The sequence below is a fragment of the Oncorhynchus gorbuscha genome, linkage group LG16 (genome assembly GCF_021184085.1).
Source record: "Oncorhynchus gorbuscha isolate QuinsamMale2020 ecotype Even-year linkage group LG16, OgorEven_v1.0, whole genome shotgun sequence".
NCBI lineage: Eukaryota > Metazoa > Chordata > Actinopteri > Salmoniformes > Salmonidae > Oncorhynchus > Oncorhynchus gorbuscha.
The window spans coordinates 64,190,826-64,215,001 of NC_060188.1; the positions used below are offsets into that span (position 1 = coordinate 64,190,826).

Sequence of the window (24,176 nt, forward strand, 5' to 3'; positions counted from 1 at the left end):
TGAATTGGTCTGCCTGTGTAAACGCAGCCTATGTAGGGAAAGAGTACTGGCTTATTCCCACATGTGTCTTTTATTGGTGTTCAGGGCTTGGCAGTGGCACTGTATCCGTACAAACAGCAGATGAGAGAAACCCATCATTTTGGGTTGACATGTTTGCATTTGTTTGCTCTGCAAGAGTATGTTTTCATCAACACATTAGAGAACCATACAGCATGTGTGCACATTGCTTTCCAATGAGCTTTACCAAATTCATAACGTGATTTGGAAGATGGCTTATGTCAGTTGTCAGAAAGCATTGCTTCCAATTAGTTATTCCAAATTCATATCATGAAAGATAGCTTTCATTCGTTGTTAAGAAAGCAACAACAGTTACTGTTTGCCTTCAGTAGAAGTGCGGCTGTGGTTCCTGGGATGTAGACTTGTGACCCCGCCCTCTGCCTCTTTATCTTCCTGCCCTGCTCACACTTGTCATTGCACAGCGATAACATCTTAAGTACACTGCTTATTGAGCCGCACTCCACATCTCTTTTCTCAGATAGCAGTCATTTCCTGTTTATAAACCAACCCACAACCACCTCTTAAATACAAGCATATACACAGCCCCTGTCTATGTAACCACAGAGTGGAGGAGTCTACTGGACCAGCACCAGAGGTTGTAAACCTCTCTGTCTTGACACAGCTAATCAGCTGCTCCTGCAAGCTGTGTTTGCTCATAAACGCTTATGTTTGTATTGAAACTAGCTCGTTATAGGAACAGATCCATTACTCATAAACCTGCTCCAGGAGCCCCATGAGTGTAAAAAGTGGAATATCACATCAACTCATTGAACAATGACTTCAATATAACCATGGTAGCTTGTGAGTGAGTGACTGTGAGCAACACAGTGAGGGCCTGCTGCCGCCAGCCATCCGGGGGCCTGTGGAAGTCTGTCTGTGGATGTCTTTGACGCGGAGGGCTGTGCTCCCTCCCTGTGTTACCCGCTGACTGACTGATGGAGCTGGGCTGCCAGGACTTAAATAGCATCTCTAAGCGTCCAGCTGCTCCCCGCCACGCTCCACTTCTCCCCAGATGGCTCCGAGACGTTCCAGCAGCCCTCCGGAGGGCCCGGCCGCTCATGAGGAAAGTGTTATGGAGTGGCTCTCAGAAGCACCAGGGAGGACCCCTCCCCCTCCACCCCCGGGCCCTGCGCCCAAACCAGGGGAGGGCCGCCCATCCCTGCCGCCGGCCTGTGCAGCCTCACCGGCCAACTCAATGGGGGACAGCAGATGGCTGTTGCTGCAGCATGGGCCAGCAGGCTGAGGCTCTACACCCCGGAGGAGGCCTGGAGAGACAGAGAGAGCACATGCCACGCCTGACCTGGGACGCCACAGATAGCTCCCTGGAGGAGCGCTCCTCTCATTGGCTTGGAGCAGGCTGCTCTGCTCTCATTGGCCCAAAGCAGATGACCAGCAAAGCCTGGCCCACACTAATACGCCAAAATGGCCTGGAGAAATGTTTTTGTTATATTATCCCTACATGAACATCTTAAATAAGTGTGCTGTTTTCTCAACTTGAAAAGTTCATGCCAACCCTGTGTTTCTATTGGCAGAACAAAGCGAATTCAGTCATTGAGATTTCCTAGAAAACAGTTGGTGTTAATATATTGTGTGACTGCTGAAATGTAGAGCCTCAGAGCAACAGTCCCTGACGTTGTGCTATTATGTGTTAAAGCAGGGCTATTCAACTGGGGTTCCACAGACGTACTGCAGGGGGTCCGCCAAAACATATGAAGGGGATTTTCTCCTATTTTAAAGTAGGAAAGAGAGGAATATCTTCCTTCTATTGATGTCACATGTATTTCTTAACTCCTAAAATTGAGCAAATTACACTCATCGGAGCTAATTACTCTCAGTGGAGTATTTGACATAGGCTTTGAAAAAGTACCAGCCAGTACCGGTCATGGCAAGTGCCTCTGGCTTCTAGTAAGCTTTCTTGACTGGCATATACATTCTTGCAAAAACATGGCTAACCTTTTTTGGGAAAAAGGCTATGTTAGAGTTTACACGTTCTCTTCCAATTAAAATGTAGGGAGGTCAAAATAATGAAAACGATCTACCAAATCTAATCATGTAAAATGTTGATTATTTATCTTTGCCATTATCATTCACCTAATGATAAGACAAGATGTTAACATATGATGGTGGTACGCTGGGTCTCAGGTTTGCCTGGACAGAGGTCACTGGGCAAGAAAAAGTTGAAGTATCTGTGTTAACGTGATGGATTGGCCACTCCCAAACAGTCAGTTTTACGCTGCAGGACATAGACAGGGCTTTTGTTTTCTGCTTTGGCATTACTCTAGCATATACAAAAGTCATTTACACACAAACTCATATACATAAACACTCACATATGTCTACATATACAGACAAACTCATATACACGAACACACTCACATACTTCTACATATACACACAGTTGTTTAAATAATACATATTTGACATTAAGAAGTGGTGGGATTAGATCAAACATTTGTGGAAAGTTATGACCCACATTGGTGACGTTTTGGTTTGAGAACAGAATTACAGTGCCTTGCGAAAGTATTCGGCCCCCCTGAACTTTGCGAACTTTTGCCACATTTCAGGCTTCAAACATAAAGATATAAAACTGTATTTTTTTGTGAAGAATCAACAACAAGTGGGACACAATCATGAAGTGGAACGACATTTATTGGAAATTTCAAACTTTTTTAACAAATCAAAAACTGATGGCGCTACTTTGTAGCGTTCAGTCTCAGGTCTTTTGCAGACTCCATCAGGTTTTCTTACAGAATGGTCCTGTATTTGGCTCCATCCATCTTCCCATCAATTTTAACCATCTTCCCTGTCCCTGCTGAAGAAAAGCAGGCCCAAACCATGATGCTGCCACCACCATGTTTGACTGTGGGGATGGTGTGTTCAGGGTGATGAGCTGTGTTGCCTTTACGCCAAACATAACGTTTTGCATTGTTGCCAAAAAGTTCAATTTTGGTTTCATCTGACCAGAGCACCTTCTTCCACATGTTTGGTGTGTCTCCCAGGTGGCTTGTGGCAAACTTTAAAGAACACTTTTTATGGATATCTTTAAGAAATGGCTTTCTTCTTGCCACTCTTCCATAAAGGCCAGATTTGTGCAATATACGACTGCTTGTTGTCCTATGGACAGAGTCTCCCACCTCGGCTGTAGATCTCTGCAGTTCATCCAGAGTGATCATGGGCCTCTTGGCTGCATCTCTGATCAGTCTTCTCCTTGTATGAGCTGAAAGTTTAGAGGGACGGCCAGGTCTTGGTAGATTTGCAGTGGTCTGATACTCCTTCCATTTCAATATTATCGCTTGCACAGTGCTCCTTGGGATGTTTAAAGCTTGGGAAATATTTTTGTATCCAAATCCGGCTTTAAACTTCTTCACAACAGTATCTCGGACCTGCCTGGTGTGTTCCTTGTTCTTCATGATGCTCTCTGCGCTTTTAACGGACCTCTGAGACTATCACAGTGCAGGTGCATTTATACAGAGACTTGATTACACACAGGTGGATTGTATTTATCATCATTAGTCATCTAGGTCAACATTGGATCATTCAGAGATCCTCACTGAACTTCTGGAGAGAGTTTGCTGCACTGAAAGTAAAGGGGCTGAATAATTTTGCACGCCAATTTTTCAGTTTTTGATTTGTTAAAAAAGTTTGAAATATCCAATAAATGTCGTTCCACTTCATGATTGTGTCCCACTTGTTGTTGATTCTTCACAAAAAAATACAGCTTTATATCTTTATGTTTGAAGCCTGAAATGTGGCAAAAGGTCGCAAAGTTCAAGGGGGGCGAATACTTTCGCAAGGCACTGTATATAATGTTGACCTACAGAACCTTCTGCAGAAGACATGGAGATGTTTCAGCTGACAAGATATAGGATGTGTTGTTATGGTCAGTAGAATAATGCAGTTAACTTTGTGTTTAGTTGATGTTAGATCTTTATGATGGCCTATACAGGATGTCCAATTTCCCCTCAGCTCCTCATACCATACCCTCTCTCTCTCTCTCTCTCTCTCTCTCTCTCTCTCTCCCCCTCTCTCTCTCTCCCTCTGTCACCCTCTGTCTTCCTTTCTTTCTCCCTCTCTATGTCTGTCTGTCTACCTCTCTTTCTCTCTCTCTCTCTCTCTCCCTCTCTCTCTCTCTCTCTCTCTCTCTCTCTCTCTCTCTCTCTCTCTCTCTCTCTCTCTCTCTCTCTCTCTCTCTCTCTCTCTCTCTCTCTCTCTCCCCTCTCTCTCTCTCCCTCTGTCACCCTCTGTCTTCCTTTCTTTCTCCCTCTCTATGTCTGTCTGTCTACCTCTCTTTCTCTCTCTCTCTCTCCCTCTCTCTCTTCCTCTCTATGTCTGTCTGTCTACGTCTCTCTCTCTCTCTCTCTCTCTCTCTCTCTCTCTCTCTCTCTCTCTCTCTCTCTCTCTCTCTCTCTCTCTCTCTCTCTCTCTCTCTCTCTCTCTCTCTCTCTCTCTCTCTCTCTCTCTCTCTCTCTCTCTCTCTCTCTCTCTCTCTCATACACACTCAGTCTCTCTCTGTGTGGGATCTGACCAGGGAGTGTATTTAAGAGTGTGTGTGCGTGCGAGTGCGTGTGCATTTGCATGTATCTGTGTGCCTGAGGGATGGAGGCCCACCATTTCTCCCAGTAGGGGGGCCTTGCTCCACTGTCCCCCACTGTTATCCTTGCCCTGACAGGAAACATGCATCACACCGGGGCCCCTAATGCGAAACACATTTCACCACAACCTGATCAAAGCTGGGCTGTCCAGACAACAAAGTGTTCCTAAATGCCATGTTTTGACCATATAATTGGAGGGTAATTATGGCTGACAAAACACTCCAAACACTCCCTCCCAGCCATCAGCCTCTCCTTCTTTCTTTCTCTCTCACTCCTCTCTCTCATCATTCCTCTCTCTCTTCCCTCTCTCTCCCTCTCTCTCTTCCCTCTCTCTCCCTCTCTCTCTCCCCCCGCTTCTCTGAGAGAGGCCAGACTAAGCTAGGTTAGGTTGTCATAGTAGTATGCAGCAGGATATATGTGTGCTGAGTCGGCTAGAAAGCCCACACAACGAAGCTAGTCTTTATTGGAGAATGCACTGTCACACACAGACTAACAAACACACATTGGACAGTGGTAGCCAGTGGCCTAGGATAACACCACAAAGCCACATGAGGGAGGAACATGATCTGCTGTGCTGACTGATCCTCTCCAACTGACAGGACTACTGGATCCCCAAAGACTACTTCTGCCCCCCAGACACTGTGCTCTGACAGATTTACCCCACTCTCTGTTGTTTCTGACAACACACGGTAAAAGGATGGAGTTTAGGAGAGTTCCTATTCCTCTGTGACCTGAAACAGCTTTAAGGGGAGCTGGACTAGTAAATCAGTAAAGCCGCTGAGAGACGTTGGACAAACAGAACTAAGCAGTCAACCATATCTAACAACTACATGTGGTGGCCAGATAAAGGCATCGTTTTGGCACAGTTGATATACAGTAGGTATAACCATACATGTCGACTTTAACCCTACATTAAATCATTATGCCAACAAGACATTTCCGATAAAGTACATTGAGACTAAGTTGGTTAATGGAAAATAGGTCAAAGGATTGGTGTTTGTTTACTACAGATGTATGAACACTTGCATTTCCATAGCAGCTAGTGTGTTGTTCAGTAAAAATGGGTTTGCCCCAGTTCGCTAGGCACGCCCCGCGTCATGTGTGGTCGTGGGAAGCTCTGTCTTTCAAAGAACTGAAGTCGACTCCCGATCTATGACAATCACTAGGACAACTAGAGCCTAGGGGACTGCACTCTGTGTTTCCCCACTAGGCCCAACACCAGTTAAAAAGAAATGGACCCACCACAGCACAAACACTGGAAACCATCTGAGTTCAGAAAGGAAGGACTACTGGAAAAAATATTTGGGGGCTCAAAATGAATTTGAATGAAAATAGAATGTAATAATAGAATGTTTCACAACCCCAAGATGTCCCAATGCTTATCAAGTGGAACTGTACTGTTAATGGGGTTTGGAAGTTGAGGAAATAAACAGAAAGTTAAGCGTATTATAATCCTGAGTCTTTTTAGCAGCCTGGTTTATCTAGAGCCAGCTCTATGTGTTCCCTTCAGGGGTTCTCCTCCAGTTGAAGTCTAATTTACCAAAGTTTCCAGCTGTTGTCCAACAGCGGCTTGATGACATGGATTTGGAATTCACTGCCATCGGCCCAAGCCAGCCCTTTCTGTCAGCCCAACATGGAAATGTCTTTCTGTCAGCCCAACATGGAAATGTCTTTCTGTCAGCCCAACATGGAAATTATATTAGGGCTACCCCTACTATTTTTCCTCTTCTTGGTTTACTTGTATTTCGTTGATCCTCTGCCTTCTTTCACAAGGACGATGGTATTGTATTCATCTTAGCTGTTTTCCGGTTACCTAATAAAAGGTAGCACGCTCTCTCACCTTTTTGAATTGCACTGTCAAGCAAACAGACTCCTCTCCCCTTAACCCTCCACACTTGTATCCAGGGAGAGGTAGAGGTGTTTGATGGACTGAGACGCCGGCGTGGCTGCTGGTCCATAATGGGTCTGTTTATATGGGAGTTGGGATGTCAGATGGTTGGGACGCGGACCGCTGCCCTCCACCCTCCTGCTCCCATGCTCCTCCACTTAGCATGCTAATTAATCCAATCCAGAGGGCGGTGTCACTCATCCTGACCAGCACTATGCCACCTCCCTCCATCCCTCCCTTCGCCAGGGACGATCCCACTGGGCTCTTCCCACTTTAATTGACCACGTTTTCGATGAGCCCACGCTGTCCCCAGTTCCCCGGGATTACGTTAGAGCCCGGTGATTCACCCAGCACGCCACCACCATGGGCACCAGGAGAGAGAGAGAGAGAGAGAGAGCGAGCGGAGGGTGAGAGAGAGAGAGAGAGAGAGAGAGAGAGAGAGAGAGAGAGAGAGAGAGAGAGAGAGAGAGAGAGAGAGAGAGAGACAGACACAGAGACAGAGAGAGAGAGAGAGAGAGAGAGAGAGAGAGAGAGAGAGAGAGAGAGAGAGAGAGAGAGAGAGAGAGAGAGAGACAGAGAGAGAGAGAGAGAGAGAGAGAGAGAGAGAGAGAGAGAGAGAGAGAGAGAGCGAGCGAGCGGAGGGTGAGAGAGAGAGAGAGAGAGAGAGAGAGAGAGAGAGAGAGAGAGAGAGAGAGAGAGAGAGAGAGAGAGAGAGAGAGAGAGAGAGAGAGAGAGAGAGAGAGGGGAGGGTGAGATGGTCGGGGAGGCGGAGGAACGTATACATGTGTAAAACAAACAAGCAGACAGAGTGTTTATAAGGAGGAGGTGAAGGCAGGGGATAATTAGCAAAGGAAGGAGAGCTGGCGTTGGGTGCGTTTGATCTCTCTAATGGAAGAGCAAATGTAATTTAGCACGCTGCAAGTAATTTGTTTTAACAGTAAGGATGAGTTCCTTTTAATATAATTTCGCCTTGCATCATTCTTTTATATTAAATATTTTTATTTTGTACAAAGTGGATCTTTTACAAGCCTGCCGGCTCAAAGTCTAGCGCGCTGGTGGCAGCTTGACAACAACTAATGTTTATTCATCTTTGCTTGTTTGTATGTGGTGTAGACACAATCTTGGCAGAGTAACTCGACTGTGGCTTTTATTTGACTACGTCCTACATAATAAGGCTACTCTGATGTGCAGCATGACAGCTACCTAATCACAATATAAAAGTAACAAATGAGTGTGTTTTGCCATTGGAAGTCTTATTGCTGTAAAGGCACATTTACATGGCTGCATCTGCTTGGGTGTGTTACAGTATGTCCTCCAGAAACAGTCCTCCACCAACCAGTAAAATATATGCTACCAAAGTACTACAGTTAATACTACACATCTGTACTCTACTGCACTACACTGTGCTGAATGGTATAAATAATAGGAGTATGATTCATATGGCATCATTTATTTACTTGAGGGATATTTTTTTCCTCACACAATGTTTCCTAACTTACTCTTTCATATTAATGTTCTAAATGGCTTGTTTCAAGTCATCCCACACAGTAGCATGAAGGCTGCTCTGTTTCCCCTCTGTGCTACTCACTGAAGTTTATCTTGGCCTGTCAGGGAGCTGTCTGCTAATTGCTGCTGCAGTTCCGCCCATGGGATAGGAAAGCCTCCCCCTGCATGGAGCCAGAGAGCCACCCAGGCAACTGGGCTGCTGTGTGGGTAAGAGATGAGCTGGAATCAGATTGAGAGGCCTGTACTAGTCTAGCGCCTAGTGCCGCTGCTGCTCTGAGCTGCCTTATCCTGCATGGTTGCATCGCACCGCATGGCGGTTGAGCGCACATTCTTATTGGTCAGAGCTGTGGCTTATACAATCCTCTCACAGTGGATGTTAGATTAGGCTCCTCTGAGCATGTCTGAGCATGTGCAGAAGAGCAGCCAACTTGGATAAGGCTACAAAGAGGGAGCACCCTGTCACTTGGCTTGTCGTATTGCTGAGGATTGTAGCACCGTCATGTCATCATAATAGAGTGCAAAAGATTTTATATTAGAGATGTGATATAATGCTTTAAGCAATGCTGAATTTGTGGTTGAAAAATAATTGATATGCTGTCGGCTATAGAAGATTAATACAGAGTACATTTAGGACAAATGTGTAATATAGGAGGGAGCTGAGTCTCTGCATGCACGTCGCCCCATCTGTGCTCAGATTCCTTGTAATATTCCAATATCACAGTTATTAAGAAAAAAACTTCCAACCTCCCCAAAGGTGCTTTGCTACAAGCAATTTCCCTGTGAAAAAAGCAGCAGCTGTATTTGTTCTAATGTGAATTGCAGTGAGGGAGTTGTGCTAGCCTATTGTGTGTCTCAGCTGTGTACTTGGCAGGGACTGTCTGTGGGGCTGTTAGCATTGACAGCTAGCTAGCGCTCTTCCTGTCCTCTTTATGGATCGGACTGGAGGCAGATTGTTGGCAGAACAGGAGAGCCTCTCAGACTGGTGTCAGCTGGCTGGTGCTCCACTCATCTTCTGAGCCTCCTCTTCCGCTCTTCCTGTCCTCTTTATGGATCGGACTGGAGGCAGATTGTTGGCAGAACAGGAGAGCCTCTCAGACTGGTGTCAGCTGGCTGGTGCTCCACTCTTCTTCTGAGCCTCCTCTTCCGTTCTTCCTGTTCTTTAATAGAACCAGGCATATAGAGGATCTCTCTGGAGCCCGTAATGAAACCTAGGAGAATATATACACACACACACACACTCACACACACTATGGACTGCTGATTGTTATCTGTGTCAGCTGCATGAGATAGAGGCTCTGCGGCTGCAATGATGATGGAAATCCACAGACGTCATTTTAAGCTGGCGGTATGAATATTATTGGTTCGTGTTCCAGGCCTTGGCTAATGACGAGGAAAATTCCCGAATAAAAACTTGATGTGATGGGCAACGACCCACAGGGTAACGAGTGGCGGTGAAAGTTAATAGTGTGCCGTCAGGTGTGAGGAGCTAAGTGATTAGAGGCCTGCCAGACAGAGCACCTAATCCCACCCTCAGCTCTGGGAGGGGGGAGGTGGGGGCAGAATAGGAAGTACGCCCAGGGTTAAAATGTGAATTTTGCCTACAACAATTAAATATCTAATTAAAAATGGTTGTCCACTTTTATCTTTCCTCAGCCAACAACATGAGTAACCAACAGCAAAGTCAGACAACCCCATAGTAGAATAGTTTACCTTTTCAATTGATCACCTTGTCGCATTCTATGCCAGAAAAAATATTCCTCTTGAGATGCTTTCAAATTGCAAGTGCAACAGGGCTAGAATGCATGCCCAGTCATTGCACAACATTTCTTAATGCAGTATTAGAAGAAGAAAAAATACATTTTAAAGCTGTTTTAATGGCCTCTTAAAAACAGAGGATCACAACTTTGTATTCCACCTACATTTATTTCTCAACTCCAAACTGCACCAATTTACAACCAGAGTTTTTAGCAACAGTTATTTTGGCGAATTAGAGCTCACCATTCACATTAAGTGCATAGGGGAGACGAGCTAAATATAACACGACTGTTACATTTAGCAACCGCTTTTCACAGCATTTTATGTTTCATTTCAAAATACATATTTAACCAGGAAAAGTCCATTGAGACCAAGAGTCTCTTTTTCACGGGAGACCTGGCCAAGAACGCAGCAACAATCAATACATTACAGAATTAAAACATACAACAATACAACAACACGATCCAGCCTAAAAGAAAGAATTTACATCAAAAAGTCTCCCATCAAAATGTTAAATTCATTCAGTGGATTATTCCTCTGGTGCACAAGAAGAGAAGGCAGTCTTGTCTAATACTGTACATGTCCTGGGGACTTTAAGTAGCAACCACCTAGCAGACCGGGTATGGTAACTGCTGGTGGTGTAGGAGACCAGACTATAGAGATAAAAAGGGAGTTTACCCAAAAGGCCTTTGTAGATGAACACATACAAATGTGGCTTTCTGCACATATAAGTTGACATCCAACCTACCATTTGGTACAAGGTGCAATGGTGGGTGAGTGACTTAGCATTTGTAATAAAGGGCAAGGATGCATGAGAAACAGAATCCAGTCTCTGTAAGACTGAGGAGGCTGCATGCATAGTCACCAAGTCACCATAATCAATTACAGAGAGAAAAGTGGCCTGAACAAGCTTCTTTCTAGCGAGAAGCAAGCCTTATTACGAAAACAAAAACCCAATTTCAATTTAAGCTTCTTCACAAGATTTTCCATATGAACTTTAAAGGACAACTTGTCATCCAACCAAACACCTATGTATTTATAGGATGACACCTTTTAATGGATAAGCCACCAGATGTGACCATGCTAAACTTCTCTGGCAGAGTTCTAGCTCTGGTAAAGGTCTTTAGTTTAGTTTTTTGTACATTCAAGGCCTGTTTGAGACCATAAAGGGAGGCCTGCAGTGACTGAAAAGCAGTTTGGAGCTCTTCAACAGCCTGAACCAGAGAAGGAGCACATGAGTATATGACTGTATCATCTGCATATAGATGTAACCTTGCTGGTTGCATCCCATTTCCCAAATCATAAAAAAATAAATTGAGAACAACACAGGAGCTTAAATGGAACCCTGGGGCACACCTCTATTAATCTCAAGAAAGCTAGACTTGTGATTGTCAGTATATGCACATTGTTCTGTCAGAAAAAATAGTTCCTTAACCAATTTCTTGCCCCTTCACTGAGACCAATGTGTAACGGTTTTCTTCTGGTGAAAGAGAGGCGGACCAAAATGCAGCGTGGTTAGTTTTGTACATCTTTAATAAAGATGAAAATACAACAATCTACAAAACAAGAAATGTGAAAAAACCTCAACAGTCCTATCTGGTGCCACAAACACAAAGACAGGAACAATCACCCACAAAACCCAACACAAAACAGGCTACCTAAATATGGTTCCCAATCAGAGACAATGACTAACACCTGCCTCTGATTAAGAACCATATCAGGCCAAACATAGAAATAGACAAACCAGACACACAACATAGAATGCCCACCCAGCTCACATCCTGACCAACACTAAAACAAGGAAAACACACAAGAACGATGGTCAGAACGTGACACAATGTTAGAGTCTAGCTAGCAACAATTCATGGTCAACGGAATCAAAGGCCTTTGATGAATCTACAAACAGAGCAGAACAATGTTGCTTTCTATCAAGTGCATTAATGATGTTGTTTGCCACGGCCATAGCTGCAGTTGTGGTGCTGTGCTCCCGATCTAAAGCCAGACCGAACCCTGCTCAGTATGTTCTTTTCAATTAAGAATGTGAGTTCACTATGGATTCATAGACTTTGGCCAGGACAGGGAGTTTAGAGATAGGACAATAGTTATTAGCATCTGAGGGATCTTCACCCTTTAGTAGTGGGAGGACATAAGCTGATTTCCAAATGCTGGGAATGGAATTGGTCAAGAGACTCAAGTTAAAAATGTGAGCCACAGGTTCAGTAATAATACCAGCTGCTATCTTTAAGAGGTCGGGTTTGCGTGCAGTAACAGGATCAAATATAATTTGCCAATGACTTCAAACCAAAGACTTCCGATTAACTGAATTGTACATTTTTAAATGTTTAACTATACCTTTTTTTAAATTAGCATATCCTTCTAGTCAAATTTAGTCAGATGCATTCTATTATAAGTTGAAGTCATTATACATGAACCTGAACACATGCAGCAAATTAGGCTGATATTGACATAATCACAGTATGCATGTGACCTCTGTCTGTGTGTTAGAATAGATTGCTGCAGTAAAGATGCCAACTGACATCAATGCTAATTAATGTATGCCATGTGTGCACTAATTAAAATTCACACCAAGTGGACCTGTCTCAGGGGACTTGCTAAAATGGAGCAAACAATACAATTTGATGTATGTAATTGTCTCAAAATCCTTCCATTCAGCTTTGATTAAGCCAGCATCTGCTTGGCGCCCCAAGTCCCCAACTAGGTTACATTGGACAAGACAGGAAAACGGGGTGCAGGTGTGATGCTGTGTGTGTGCGTGTGTGTGTGTATGTGTGTTTGTGTGTGTGTTTGTGTTTGTGCGTGTGTGTGTGTGTTTGTGCGTGTGTGTGTGTTTGTGCGTGTGTGTCTGAGTGTGTGTCTGTGTGTGTGTGTGTGTTTCTATATAAATCCTTTAACCTTCAGTAAATGCTTCCCACCTTGAGGCACCCCCTACACACCTCACCGCACCACCCTGCCCCACACCGTGACTGAGAGAACCATGTTGAGATGCCTCTTCACTCTGAGATGTTGAACTTGGAGTTTGTGTGTAACAGATGGATTTGTGGCCTGCTGATAGAGAAGCGGAGTGCCCTCCTCCCCCTCCCAGTCCCTGGTAGGGTGGGCGGGCGGGGGCTGGCAGGCTGGGCCCACCCCTGTAGATCAGCTGAGTGCTGTGCCCTGCGGCACCATCTGTCTGTGCCAAGCACCACTTCAGGGCTCTGTCGGCACATCTGCTGCGGAGAGCAGCTTAACTGACAAGTTATTTTAAAGAATGACACCACCTCCTCCCGACATGCACGCAGATACCAACACACACACGTGCACCCGCAGACACACATCTACACCTTCTCTACCCCTGCAGCCCATCTTTTTACCCCAGGCGAAATATGTCTGTGTATGGTGTGTGTGTGTATGATTCCCCTTTGCAAAGAGGTGCCTGCCTTTCAAGCATTCATCTTTTACACTTCTGAGCTAACACCTCCAAATGGAATCCCTTTACACACACAGATCCTGCTCTCTAATTTGCCATTATTGGTGTTGTTCTAATGTAAACCATAAGAGATGAACCAATATAGACATAATAATAAAAAAATAACCTCATTCAAGAAAGTTCTCTCTCGAATGATCTTTCAATAAGCCTGGGCAGATTCCAGAGGAAAACAACTTTAAAGGAATGCGTCTAATATTGCACTCTCGGGTATTGAAACCAGAGGTCATAGACTATAAAGCTCTTATTATTTTATAGAGGGTGATTTTTTCCACCCTCTCTCCATCCCTCCTCTATTCCAATGCATTCAGTTTGCAGTCAAAACGAATGTTGTCTGGATAAAGTTGTACATTTGAAAGAAAATTGCTTTCAGATGTTGGCTTGCTGCAATTGGATAGGGGTGGACGGGTGGGCGGACAGGCGATCTGGCCTGGTTATATTGGGCCAGACAGCAGACAGCTCCTCCCTCTCTGTTCTCTCCCTCTGACGGGAGGGACACACTTGGCCAGTGGAGGAGACGTTAGCCTTATGTCACTGTGGCTGTGATGCAGACTGTCTGAAGCACTCCAGCTAGTAGGGGTGGTTGTCATTTTTTCTCCATACTTTATATGACAGCTAGACATCAAGCAGATGCTGGGGAAATTAGCTGTTAGATGCCATCGCTACAGACCTTGGCTTTATTTTAATGACCCACCCTAGGCAGACATGTCATGTTGAATTTCCTTCCATTTGGGAACACAGTGTTTTTGTAAAACTGTCTTTTTAAGAATATATTGTCGGGGAAATGCAAGGTTTTTCAATGTTTTTTCTGGAATTAGGAACATGGTGATAAAATTACCTGAGGTCTGGGTTTATTTTAAATGCATTCCACCTTGATCCCTTTAGCGTGATTCGCTAGTGCAGTTGGTATTATTTAGCTGTTAATGTAAGTATGTGAAACAAATTAGCCTGATTTAGATGAAGAGTTATTAGCATAAGTAATGTTTACCGTTATATTGTGCCGTTCAGTTCACACCCAATATTCCTCTGAGTTAGAAGCTAAAGTTACAGTTGGGCTTTGTCATTGAGATCTATGGTAGCCTAATGGCCAGGGTACCTGGAGGAAGTGGACGTTTGATTTGATTTGCACAGGCCTTTGGTGTGTCTGTCTGGAGAAGCCTGTCTGACTGGACAGTATATCTGTTTCCTATCTCCAAGACGGATGGCCCAGTCTCCTGTTGTCGACAATGAGAAAAACTCTCTTTCTCTTCTTTCCTCTCTCTCCCTTATTTCCTCACTCTTTCTCTCTGTCGGAAGTGAAGGTATTATCATAATAGTTAGACATTTGAATTAGCAATCCACTCTCTCAATTTTATTTTGATAGAAACTAATTTGTAAGTCTGTCCTGTTGGCCCAGTCTGCTCCAGTCCTCAGTCCTGACTGTGATCCATGTGTTGTAAACCCTGAGCTCATCAGTCTCCCCCTACTACCAGGGTGGATTTGCCATTTTCTGTTCCTCAGCTCACAGTGGTGGTACTGGGACAGGGACAGACTGGCAGGCTGGCAGACTGTGCCCTGCGTGGGCATGGGGATGTGAGAATGAGCATGGCACGGATCCCTGCCATCTTCACCACCATCACCTCTATTCCCTGTGAATAACACGCCAGTGCCCAGCTCAGTGGTAGGCTCGGCACACCGCCATATTGTGGGAGGGAGGCGTGAGGAGGCAGGGAGTTAAGGGGAGGGAGGGGCGGGGGGGCGCAGGCCCGGACTCAGACGCCTCCATGGCAGGCAGGCTTCCCTTCCGCTCTGCTCTGCAGGGAGGAGCGCGGGGCTCGAAGATGGCAATCAAGCCTTGATTTGCCAACACATTTCCAATGATTAAAATGTAATTAGCACAAGCGAGCGCCTCCTCCCTAGCTAATTTCCATGCACACTGTGACAGGCAGGCGGTCGGCGGCGCCCGGGCCCCAGCAGCAGATGGAAGAGCAGGCAGCGGGAGGGGAAAAAACCATTTTGCCATGCGACTGTTTGCATCAGAAAACCATCAGGACGTGCAGCTTTACTCTGGGAGGGACCAAAAAGGAAGAGGAGCCCTTGACAGCGGCACATCAAAGTGGCACCGTCTGAGATGACTCTGGCAATGGCTTTTCACGTTTCAAGTTTTAATGTCACATGCACAAGTACAGTGAAATGCCTTTCTTGCAAACTCAAAACCAAACAATGCAATAATCATGAACAATATAATACTAGAAAAAAACAAACGAGAAATAAGAAATATGAAATACACAAAGTAAGTAAGTAAGCATACTGTATACAGGAAATACATAAAAGTCAGTTCCAATACCATATTTTTTTGCAGGGATACTGGAGTGATGGAGGTAGATATGTATAGGGGTAAGGTGACTAGGCAACAGGATATAAGAGTACCAGCAGCTTGTATGTGAGTGGGTGTATGTGTATGTAGAGTCTATAAATGTATGTTCATATTGTGTGAGTGAGCAAATTATGGAGTGAGTGTTTGTGTGTGTGTTGGAGTGACAGTGTGTGTGAATGTGTAGGGCCCTGTGAGTGTGTAGGGCCCTGTGAGTGTGTAGGGCCCTGTGAGTGTGTAGGGCCCTGTGAGTGTGTAGGGCCCTGTGAGTGTTTAGGGCATGAGTGTGTAGGGCCCTGTGAGTGTTTAGGGCAGTGTGTAGGGCCCTGTGAGGGCCCTGTGAGTGTTTAGGGCACTGTGAGTGTGTAGGGCCCTGTGAGTGTGTAGGGCCCTGTGAGTGTGTAGGGCCCTATGAGTGTGTAGGGCCCTGTGAGTGTTTAGGGCACTGTGAGTGTGTAGGGCCCTGTGAGTGTGTAGGGCCCTGTGAGTGTGTAGGGCACTGTGAGTGTTTAGGGCACTGTGAGTGTGTAGGGCCCTGTGAGTGTGTAGGGCCCTGTGAGTGTGTAGGGTCCTGTGAGTGTTTAGGGCACTGTGAGTGTGTAGGGCCCTGTGAGTGTGCATAGAGACAAAATCCTGAAATAAAAGGTCAATAAGATGCAAGGTAAACTCGGTCCGTGTAGCTATTTTGTTAGCTATATATCTGTCGTATTGCTTGGGGATAGAAGCTGTTCAAGAGCCTGTTGGTGTCAGACCTGATGCACCGGCACCTCTTGCCGTGCGGCAGCAGAGAAAACGTCTATGGCTTGGGTGTTTAGGGTCCTTGATGGCAGGGAGCTCTGCCCCAGTGATGTACTGTACTGTCCGCCTGCCATCCTTCATGCTGCTGTCCCACGAGCTTCCAGGCGGGCAGGCAGACAGACAGGCCTTTCTATTCATCCTTTAGTTAACCAGGAAGTCCCTCAGCTTTAACCCCTTCAGTGATTCTGCAGGAAATGTGGCCCAGGACGATAACCATCCCCAGTCCTCAGCTCCACTGGCCCTTTAAATGAAGCAGATATCAACGGTACTGTCATAAATTCTAGGGTCATGGACAGTGACCAGCGGCACCTCGGGCTAATACCAGACTAGGGATGGCATGGCACAATGCCCATCCATGTTGAAGAAGTTGACATTTGAGAGAATATTAGATCAGAGGCTTGTGCTGATGTTAGAGACGTGAAATTAGAATAAACCCCCTTCAGCATGCCTCTCTGAATGGTTGTTGAGGAATGATATTTATTTGATTGACGTAGCATCTGTTAGCATTTGATAAACAGTGCATTTGGAACCACAGATTCCATGATTTCAGATTCTATGCCTAAACGTTTTGTATCTGAGTAGATACAGTACACACCATGGCGTGCATCTCTCTCACGCATCTCTGTTTGATGTGGTGGGCAAGACTCCTTATGACAATAGTTGTTTCTGTTGGGGAGTTTGGCAGAGCTAGACACAGACAGACACTGCTGTTGCTTATGAGAGGAGAGCAGAGCAGAGCTAGCTGAATCATTGACAATTCAGGACATCTCTCCTCATGTTCCCTGTCTGTTCTCTGTCTCCTATGTCTATTGGGCTGATATTACTCTCAGCTGGAGTCTACAGAGGCTTACAGACGCAGAATAATTTTCTCCTACTCTGAGTCCGATATAAACAACAGCCTTGATGCTTGGACACATTGTAGGGAATGTGTAAGTGCACTCAGCCAAATGGAGGGGTGGAGGTGGTGGGAGAAGGGGTCATGGAGGGGCAGTCGGGGTAATCAGAGGTTCACCGGATACAGGGCAACATCAACAGCTCTTAGCACTGAGGGTAATGTTTCACAATCCTCTGTTACTTAACCTATACACTGAGGTCTGGGGACTGGGTTATACAGTATAATGCTAGGGCTGTGTGAATACCACTGGGCCTGGCTAGAGTATTGCTTTCTAGGGCTGTGTGAATACCACTGGGCCTGGCTAGAGTATTGCTTTCTAGAGCTGTGTGAATACCACTGGGCCTGGCTAGAGTATTGCTTTCTAGGGCTGTGTGAATACCACTGGGCCTGGCTAGAGTATTGCTTTCTAGGGCTGTGTGAATACCACTGGGCCTGGCTAGAGTATTGCTTTCTAGGGTTGTGTGAATACCACTGGGCCTGGCTAGAGTATTGCTTTCTAGGGTTGTGTGAATACCACTGGGCCTGGCTAGAGTATTGCTTTCTAGAGCTGTGTGAATACCACTGGGCCTGGCTAGAGTATTGCTTTCTAGGGCTGTGTGAATACCACTGGGCCTGGCTAGAGTATTGCTTTCTAGAGCTGTGTGAATACCACTGGGCCTGGCTAGAGTATTGCTTTCTAGAGCTGTGTGAATACCACTGGGCCTGGCTAGAGTATTGCTTTCTAGAGCTGTGTGAATACCACTGGGCCTGGCTAGAGTATTGCTTTCTAGGGCTGTGTGAATACCACTGGGCCTGGCTAGAGTATTGCTTTCTAGGGTTGTGTGAATACCACTGGGCCTGGCTAGAGTATTGCTTTCTAGAGCTATGTGAATACCACTGGGCCTGGCTAGAGTATTGCTTTCTAGGGCTGTGTGAATACCACTGGGCCTGGCTAGAGTACTGGGCCTGGCTTGCTTTCTAGAGCTGTGTGAATACCACTGGGCCTGGCTAGAGTATTGCTTTCTAGGGCTGTGTGAATACCACTGGGCCTGGCTAGAGTATTGCTTTCTAGGGCTGTGTGAATACCACTGGGCCTGGCTAGAGTATTGCTTTCTAGGGTTGTGTGAATACCACTGGGCCTGGCTAGAGTATTGCTTTCTAGGGTTGTGTGAATACCACTGGGCCTGGCTAGAGTATTGCTTTCTAGAGCTGTGTGAATACCACTGGGCCTGGCTAGAGTATTGCTTTCTAGAGCTGTGTGAATACCACTGGGCCTGTATTGCTAGAGCTGTGTGAATACCACTGGGCCTGGCTAGAGTATTGCTTTCTAGAGCTGTGTGCTTTCTAGAGCTGTGTGAATACCACTGGGCCTGGCTAGAGTATTGCTTTCTAGGGCTGTGTGAATACCACTGGGCCTGGCTAGAGTATTGCTTTCTAGAGCTGTGTGAATACCACTGGGCCTGGCTAGAGTATTGCTTTCTAGGGCTGTGTGAATACCACTGGGCCTGGCTAGAGTATTGCTTTCTTTCTAGAGCTGTGTGAATACCACTGGGCCTGGCTAGAGTATTGCTTTCTAGAATACCACTGGGCTGTGTGAATACCACTGGGCCTGGCTAGAGTATTGCTTTCTAGAGCTGTGTGAATACCACTGGGCCTGGCTAGAATATTGCTTTCTAGAGCTGTGTGAATACCACTGGGCCTGGCTAGAGTATTGCTTTCTAGAGCTGTGTGAATACCACTGGGCCTGGCTAGAGTATTGCTTTCTAGAGCTGTGTGAATACCACTGGGCCTGGCTAGAGTATTGCTTTCTAGGGCTGTGTGAATACCACTGGGCCTGGCTAGAGTATTGCTTTCTAGAGCTGTGTGAATACCACTGGGCCTGGCTAGAGTATTGCTTTCTAGAGCTGTGTGAATACCACTGGGCCTGGCTAGAGTATTGCTTTCTAGAGCTGTGTGAATACCACTGGGCCTGGCTAGAGTATTGCTTTCTAGAGCTGTGTGAATACCACTGGGCCTGGCTAGAGTATTGCTTTCTAGATTGCTTTCTAGGAGCTGTGTGAATACCACTGGGCCTGGCTAGAGTATTGCTTTCTAGGGCTGTGTGAATACCACTGGGCCTGGCTAGAGTATTGCTTTCTAGAATTCTAGGGCTGTGTGAATACCACTGGGCCTGGCTGCTTTCTAGGGCTGTGTGAATACCACTGGGCCTGGCTAGAGTATTGCTTTCTAGAGCTGTGTGAATACCACTGGGCCTGGCTAGAGTATTGCTTTCTAGAGCTGTGTGAATACCACTGGGCCTGGCTAGAGTATTGCTTTCTAGAGCTGTGTGAATACCACTGGGCCTGGCTAGAGTATTGCTTTCTAGGGCTGTGTGAATACCACTGGGCCTGGCTAGAGTATTGCTTTCTAGGGCTGTGTGAATACCACTGGGCCTGGCTAGAGTATTGCTTTCTAGGGCTGTGTGAATACCACTGGGCCTGGCTAGAGTATTGCTTTCTAGGGCTGTGTGAATACCACTGGGCCTGGCTAGAGTATTGCTTTCTAGAGCTGTGTGAATACCACTGGGCCTGGCTAGAGTATTGCTTTCTAGAGCTGTGTGAATACCACTGGGCCTGGCTAGAGTATTGCTTTCTAGGGCTGTGTGAATACCACTGGGCCTGGCTAGAGTACCACTGGGCCTGGCTGGAGAGTATTGCTTTCTAGGGCTGTGTGAATACCACTGGGCCTGGCTAGAGTATTGCTTTCTAGGGCTGTGTGAATACCACTGGGCCTGGCTAGAGTATTGCTTTCTAGGGCTGTGTGAATACCACTGGGCCTGGCTAGAGTATTGCTTTCTAGAGCTGTGTGAATACCACTGGGCCTGGCTAGAGTATTGCTTTCTAGGGCTGTGTGAATACCACTGGGCCTGGCTAGAGTATTGCTTTCTAGGGCTGTGTGAATACCACTGGGCCTGGCTAGAGTATTGCTTTCTAGGGCTGTGTGAATACCACTGGGCCTGGCTAGAGTATTGCTTTCTAGGGCTGTGTGAATACCACTGGGCCTGGCTAGAGTATTGCTTTCTAGAGCTGTGTGAATACCACTGGGCCTGGCTAGAGTATTGCTTTCTAGGGCTGTGTGAATACGACTGGGCCTGGCTAGAGTATTGCTTTCTAGGGCTGTGTGAATACCACTGGGCCTGGCTAGAGTATTGCTTTCTAGGGCTGCTGCCCTCCTGTTTTTTTACATATTCATGCCCTAGTTTGTTTTGTTTTCCTTCTGAAATAGTTTTTGCTGTTATTTCTCCTATTTACAGTACTGTTTTTATATTGCACTAGATTTCACTGCTTTTGCTAGTATACTATACCCACTCTTTTCCATGTGCAATCATCATTTAAAACCCTTTCAAATAATTATAATGTATACTGAACAAAAATATAAACACAACATGCAACAATTTCAATGGTTACAGTTCATATAAGGAAATGTCAAATTCCATAAATGATGTTGGAGGCCGCTTATAGTAAAGAAATTAACATTAAATTCTCTGGCAACAGCGCTGGTGGACATTCCTGTAGTCAGCATGCCAATTGCACACTCCCTCAAAACATCTGTGGCATTGTGTTGTGTGACAAAACTGCACATTTTAGCTTGGCCTTTTATTGTCCCCAGCACAAGGTGCTGTTTAATCAGCTTCTTGATAAGCCACGTCTGTCAGGTGGATGGATTATCTTGGCAAAGGAGAAATTCTCACTAACAGGGATGTAAACAAATTTGTGCACGACATTTGAGAGAAATAAGCTTTTTGTGCGTATGGAACATTTCTGGGATCTTTTATTTCAGCTAATGAAACATGGGACCAACACTTAACATGTTGTGTTTATATGTTTTTCAATATAGAATAATGTCATATAATAATGAAATAAAATGTCTACCTCTCTTGTCTGTCATCATCCAACTTTCAAATGTGCAACCATAACAGTACTGTAGTTGAGATGTGTCATAATCTGTGGCTCACAGTGATACTATCTAGCTCTCTACTGTGCCTCTGTATTTCAACATGGGACTCAGTATATGGAAAAGAACACAGTAGAATTGCCAATGATGGTGCTCCTCTCTCCGAGTCACACTGCATAACTGCATATTAACGCACCATGATCACTAATCAGTGACTGGCGGCTCCCTATGTCAGAGATGTTTTTATCTTTTTAGCGTTATTATTATTGGTTGCTTTTCCCTGTGTAGTGCAGTGAGTGTGAGGGAGCGTGGCGTCTTGTGCTTAAAGGACGTACAAATTGCCTGCCCTTGCCTGTCAGTCTTGATCTCAGGCTTTCTTACTTTGCTCATTATAAAGGTATTTCCATTTTATTACGTTTTCTCTTTTTCCTCTCTCCCACTCCCTTTGTACGGCGGAGAAATTAGCATACCTCTATTCTCGGGGAAAGAAGTAATGACAGCAATTTATTTTTCTCTTCTCTTCCCCCACTAGCTGTGTGAGTCTCGTGTAGTGGCACCTGCAGAAGCGACAGGCGAAGAGATGAGAAGCGAAAGAGAGCAGTTGATTAAATCATCATCAAGTCGCGCCGCTAGAAAGTCAATTCTGCTCGCCGTCTACAATGATATCCTTTTATCTTAAAGTAATGAGCTATGGCACTTTTGCATCGGGTAATACGATGACTTCTATTAGCGTGTTCCATTTGCTCCACAAGCAAGGCCAAGTCATTCCAGCCTGCTTCCATCTCGGCAATCAGAGCAATTGGCTGCACAGGCAGGCAGAGGAATGGAAGGGGGAAGAAAAGAAACAAGAGAAAGAACGAAAGACAGAAAGCCTGGAGGCGTTTTTTATGGATCACAACACAGTGGAAAAAAGAAATGTCCCCATTATTTGAACTCCTCGCCTGCCTGTCTGCTCTGCTTGGTGTGCTCTGCACAGAGACTGCAGGGACTAATGAGTCCTGGGTCACATTACTCTCGTCACAGTCTGAAGGCTTAAACACATGGAAGTAGTTCAGACAGTAATACAACTCATCATATCCTGTCTGCTCTTGCATTAACTCTGTGTGGGAGTCTGTTGCTCTGTACCGTGCCGTGAGAGATGCGCCAACAGACCCCTTTATTCACTTACTGGAGTAAATATATACACGTAGTTACAGTTAGCATGCATGGTTTGTAGAACATGCATTGTTGTATGTAATAGCGTACATTAGCCTTGTTTATGTTTCCAGCTGACAGGCTATGTAGCCTACATTTGGCTGTTGGCTTGGCTCTCTGTGTACTGTGTATTAACGCAGGGGGAAGGAAGGAGTGATAGAGAGAGAGTGTTTTCTCAGTGCGTTTATTGCCTCTGCATAATTTATGAGGTGCTGGAGCTGACCGTCATGGCAGTGTGCCGGGGGCTGGCCCCTGGGGCTGTGTGGTACAGGCCCGAAAATTGGATGCCCTGCTCCTGCTGAGCTCACAGTGCAGTGCGGGCCCCTCTCCCTCTCCACTGGTCGAGTCAGCCAGGGGAATACAGAGCCAGAGGCCCAGCTTGCATTCTACCTTTGAACTCAGCAGGCAGCAGGGATCCGGCTCAACAGAAAATAAAAAATAAAAAGCACCAGGCTTAGGCAGGCAGGCAGGGGCCCGGCCCCCACCGTGGCCTGGCTCCCAGTGCTGTCAGTCAATCACCCCATACTGTGCTGGCACAGGGATAAACTCTCTGTGCTTTAATCGACACTACCCCCCTCCCCCCCTCGTTTCACACACAAACACACAAACACACACACACACACACCCAGTGCCTTCTTCATTACCGACTCCAGTGCCTCCCCGCTCCTCGGCCATATGCACAACTTCGAGGGCCGCCGGCCGCCCAGCATCCCGCTAATTAGTTGATAAAGAATTAAGTGAACCTTGAAATTGAAATTGGGGAAGAAAAACTGAAATCCAACCTTTCTGTTTCTCTTTTTTCTCAATCCTTCCATCCATTTATATATAGAAAATAAGAATAAATAGACCTACATCCCAGAAAATTGTAATTCCAGAGTTCCTTGTCCTTTGAGACTCCAGCTCCAGAATGTTTTGTTCTGATTCTTAATAAGAACGACCAGATGCTTGCATGAGATATTTTGTGGGCCCTATTGTTTCATATTCTGGTCCATGTCTCCGCTAAACAGTATAATGGACTGGCCTAACGACATTCGCCCATTGAATATGATGGAAATAATATTCTGTACTGATGTCTCCATTAAAGACCTGATAAGATGTGCTGTGTGACAAGGTACATTAGATTATGTACACTCACATTTGAATGAAATCAAATAAAAAGAAGAGCGAGGGACTTTATAATTAAAGACACGGTAGATGCCTAATTATTCTAACCATGTTACTCTTTTATCTTACAGTGTGACAGCGAGAGCGACCAGGAACACAAGGTAAGACTCCATTTTAGTGTTTACCTTTCTCTACGCAGCCATTTTTTCCTTCTTGCAACTTTATTTTATTTATTTTTTATTTCACCTTTATTTAACCAGGAAGGCCAGTTGAGAACAAGTTCTCATTTACAACTGCGACCTGGCCACATAAAGCAAAGCAATGCAACAAAAACAACAACACAGAGTTACACATAAACAAACATACAGTCAATAACACAACAGGAAAATCTATGTACAGTGTTTGCAAATGTAGAAGATTAGGGAGGTAAGGCAATAAATAGGCCATAGAGGCGAAACAATTACAATTTAGCTTTAACACTGGAGTGATAACGCAGATCATTTTCATGTATCTTTTATCAATGTGGTTTCAACGAGGATCAAATATTAGACTTTCTTTAAGTGTGCATTTCCATTTAATTAGAATTAAACATCTAGTTAATAACCGTTGGAAAGCCCTAATTAGCTACACATTAATTA

The 24,176-nt window shown here is 45.4% G+C and overlaps 1 protein-coding gene across 1 annotated transcript in view; it reads left to right on the top strand.

The window, feature by feature from the left end:
- Positions 1–24,176, top strand: part of LOC123998797 (autism susceptibility gene 2 protein-like) — a 505,895-nt gene that overhangs the window by 327,286 nt on the left and 154,433 nt on the right. Inside the window, 1 exon segment of the mRNA XM_046303945.1 lies at positions 23,670–23,699. Within this exon segment, the coding sequence (XP_046159901.1) occupies positions 23,670–23,699 (30 nt within the window).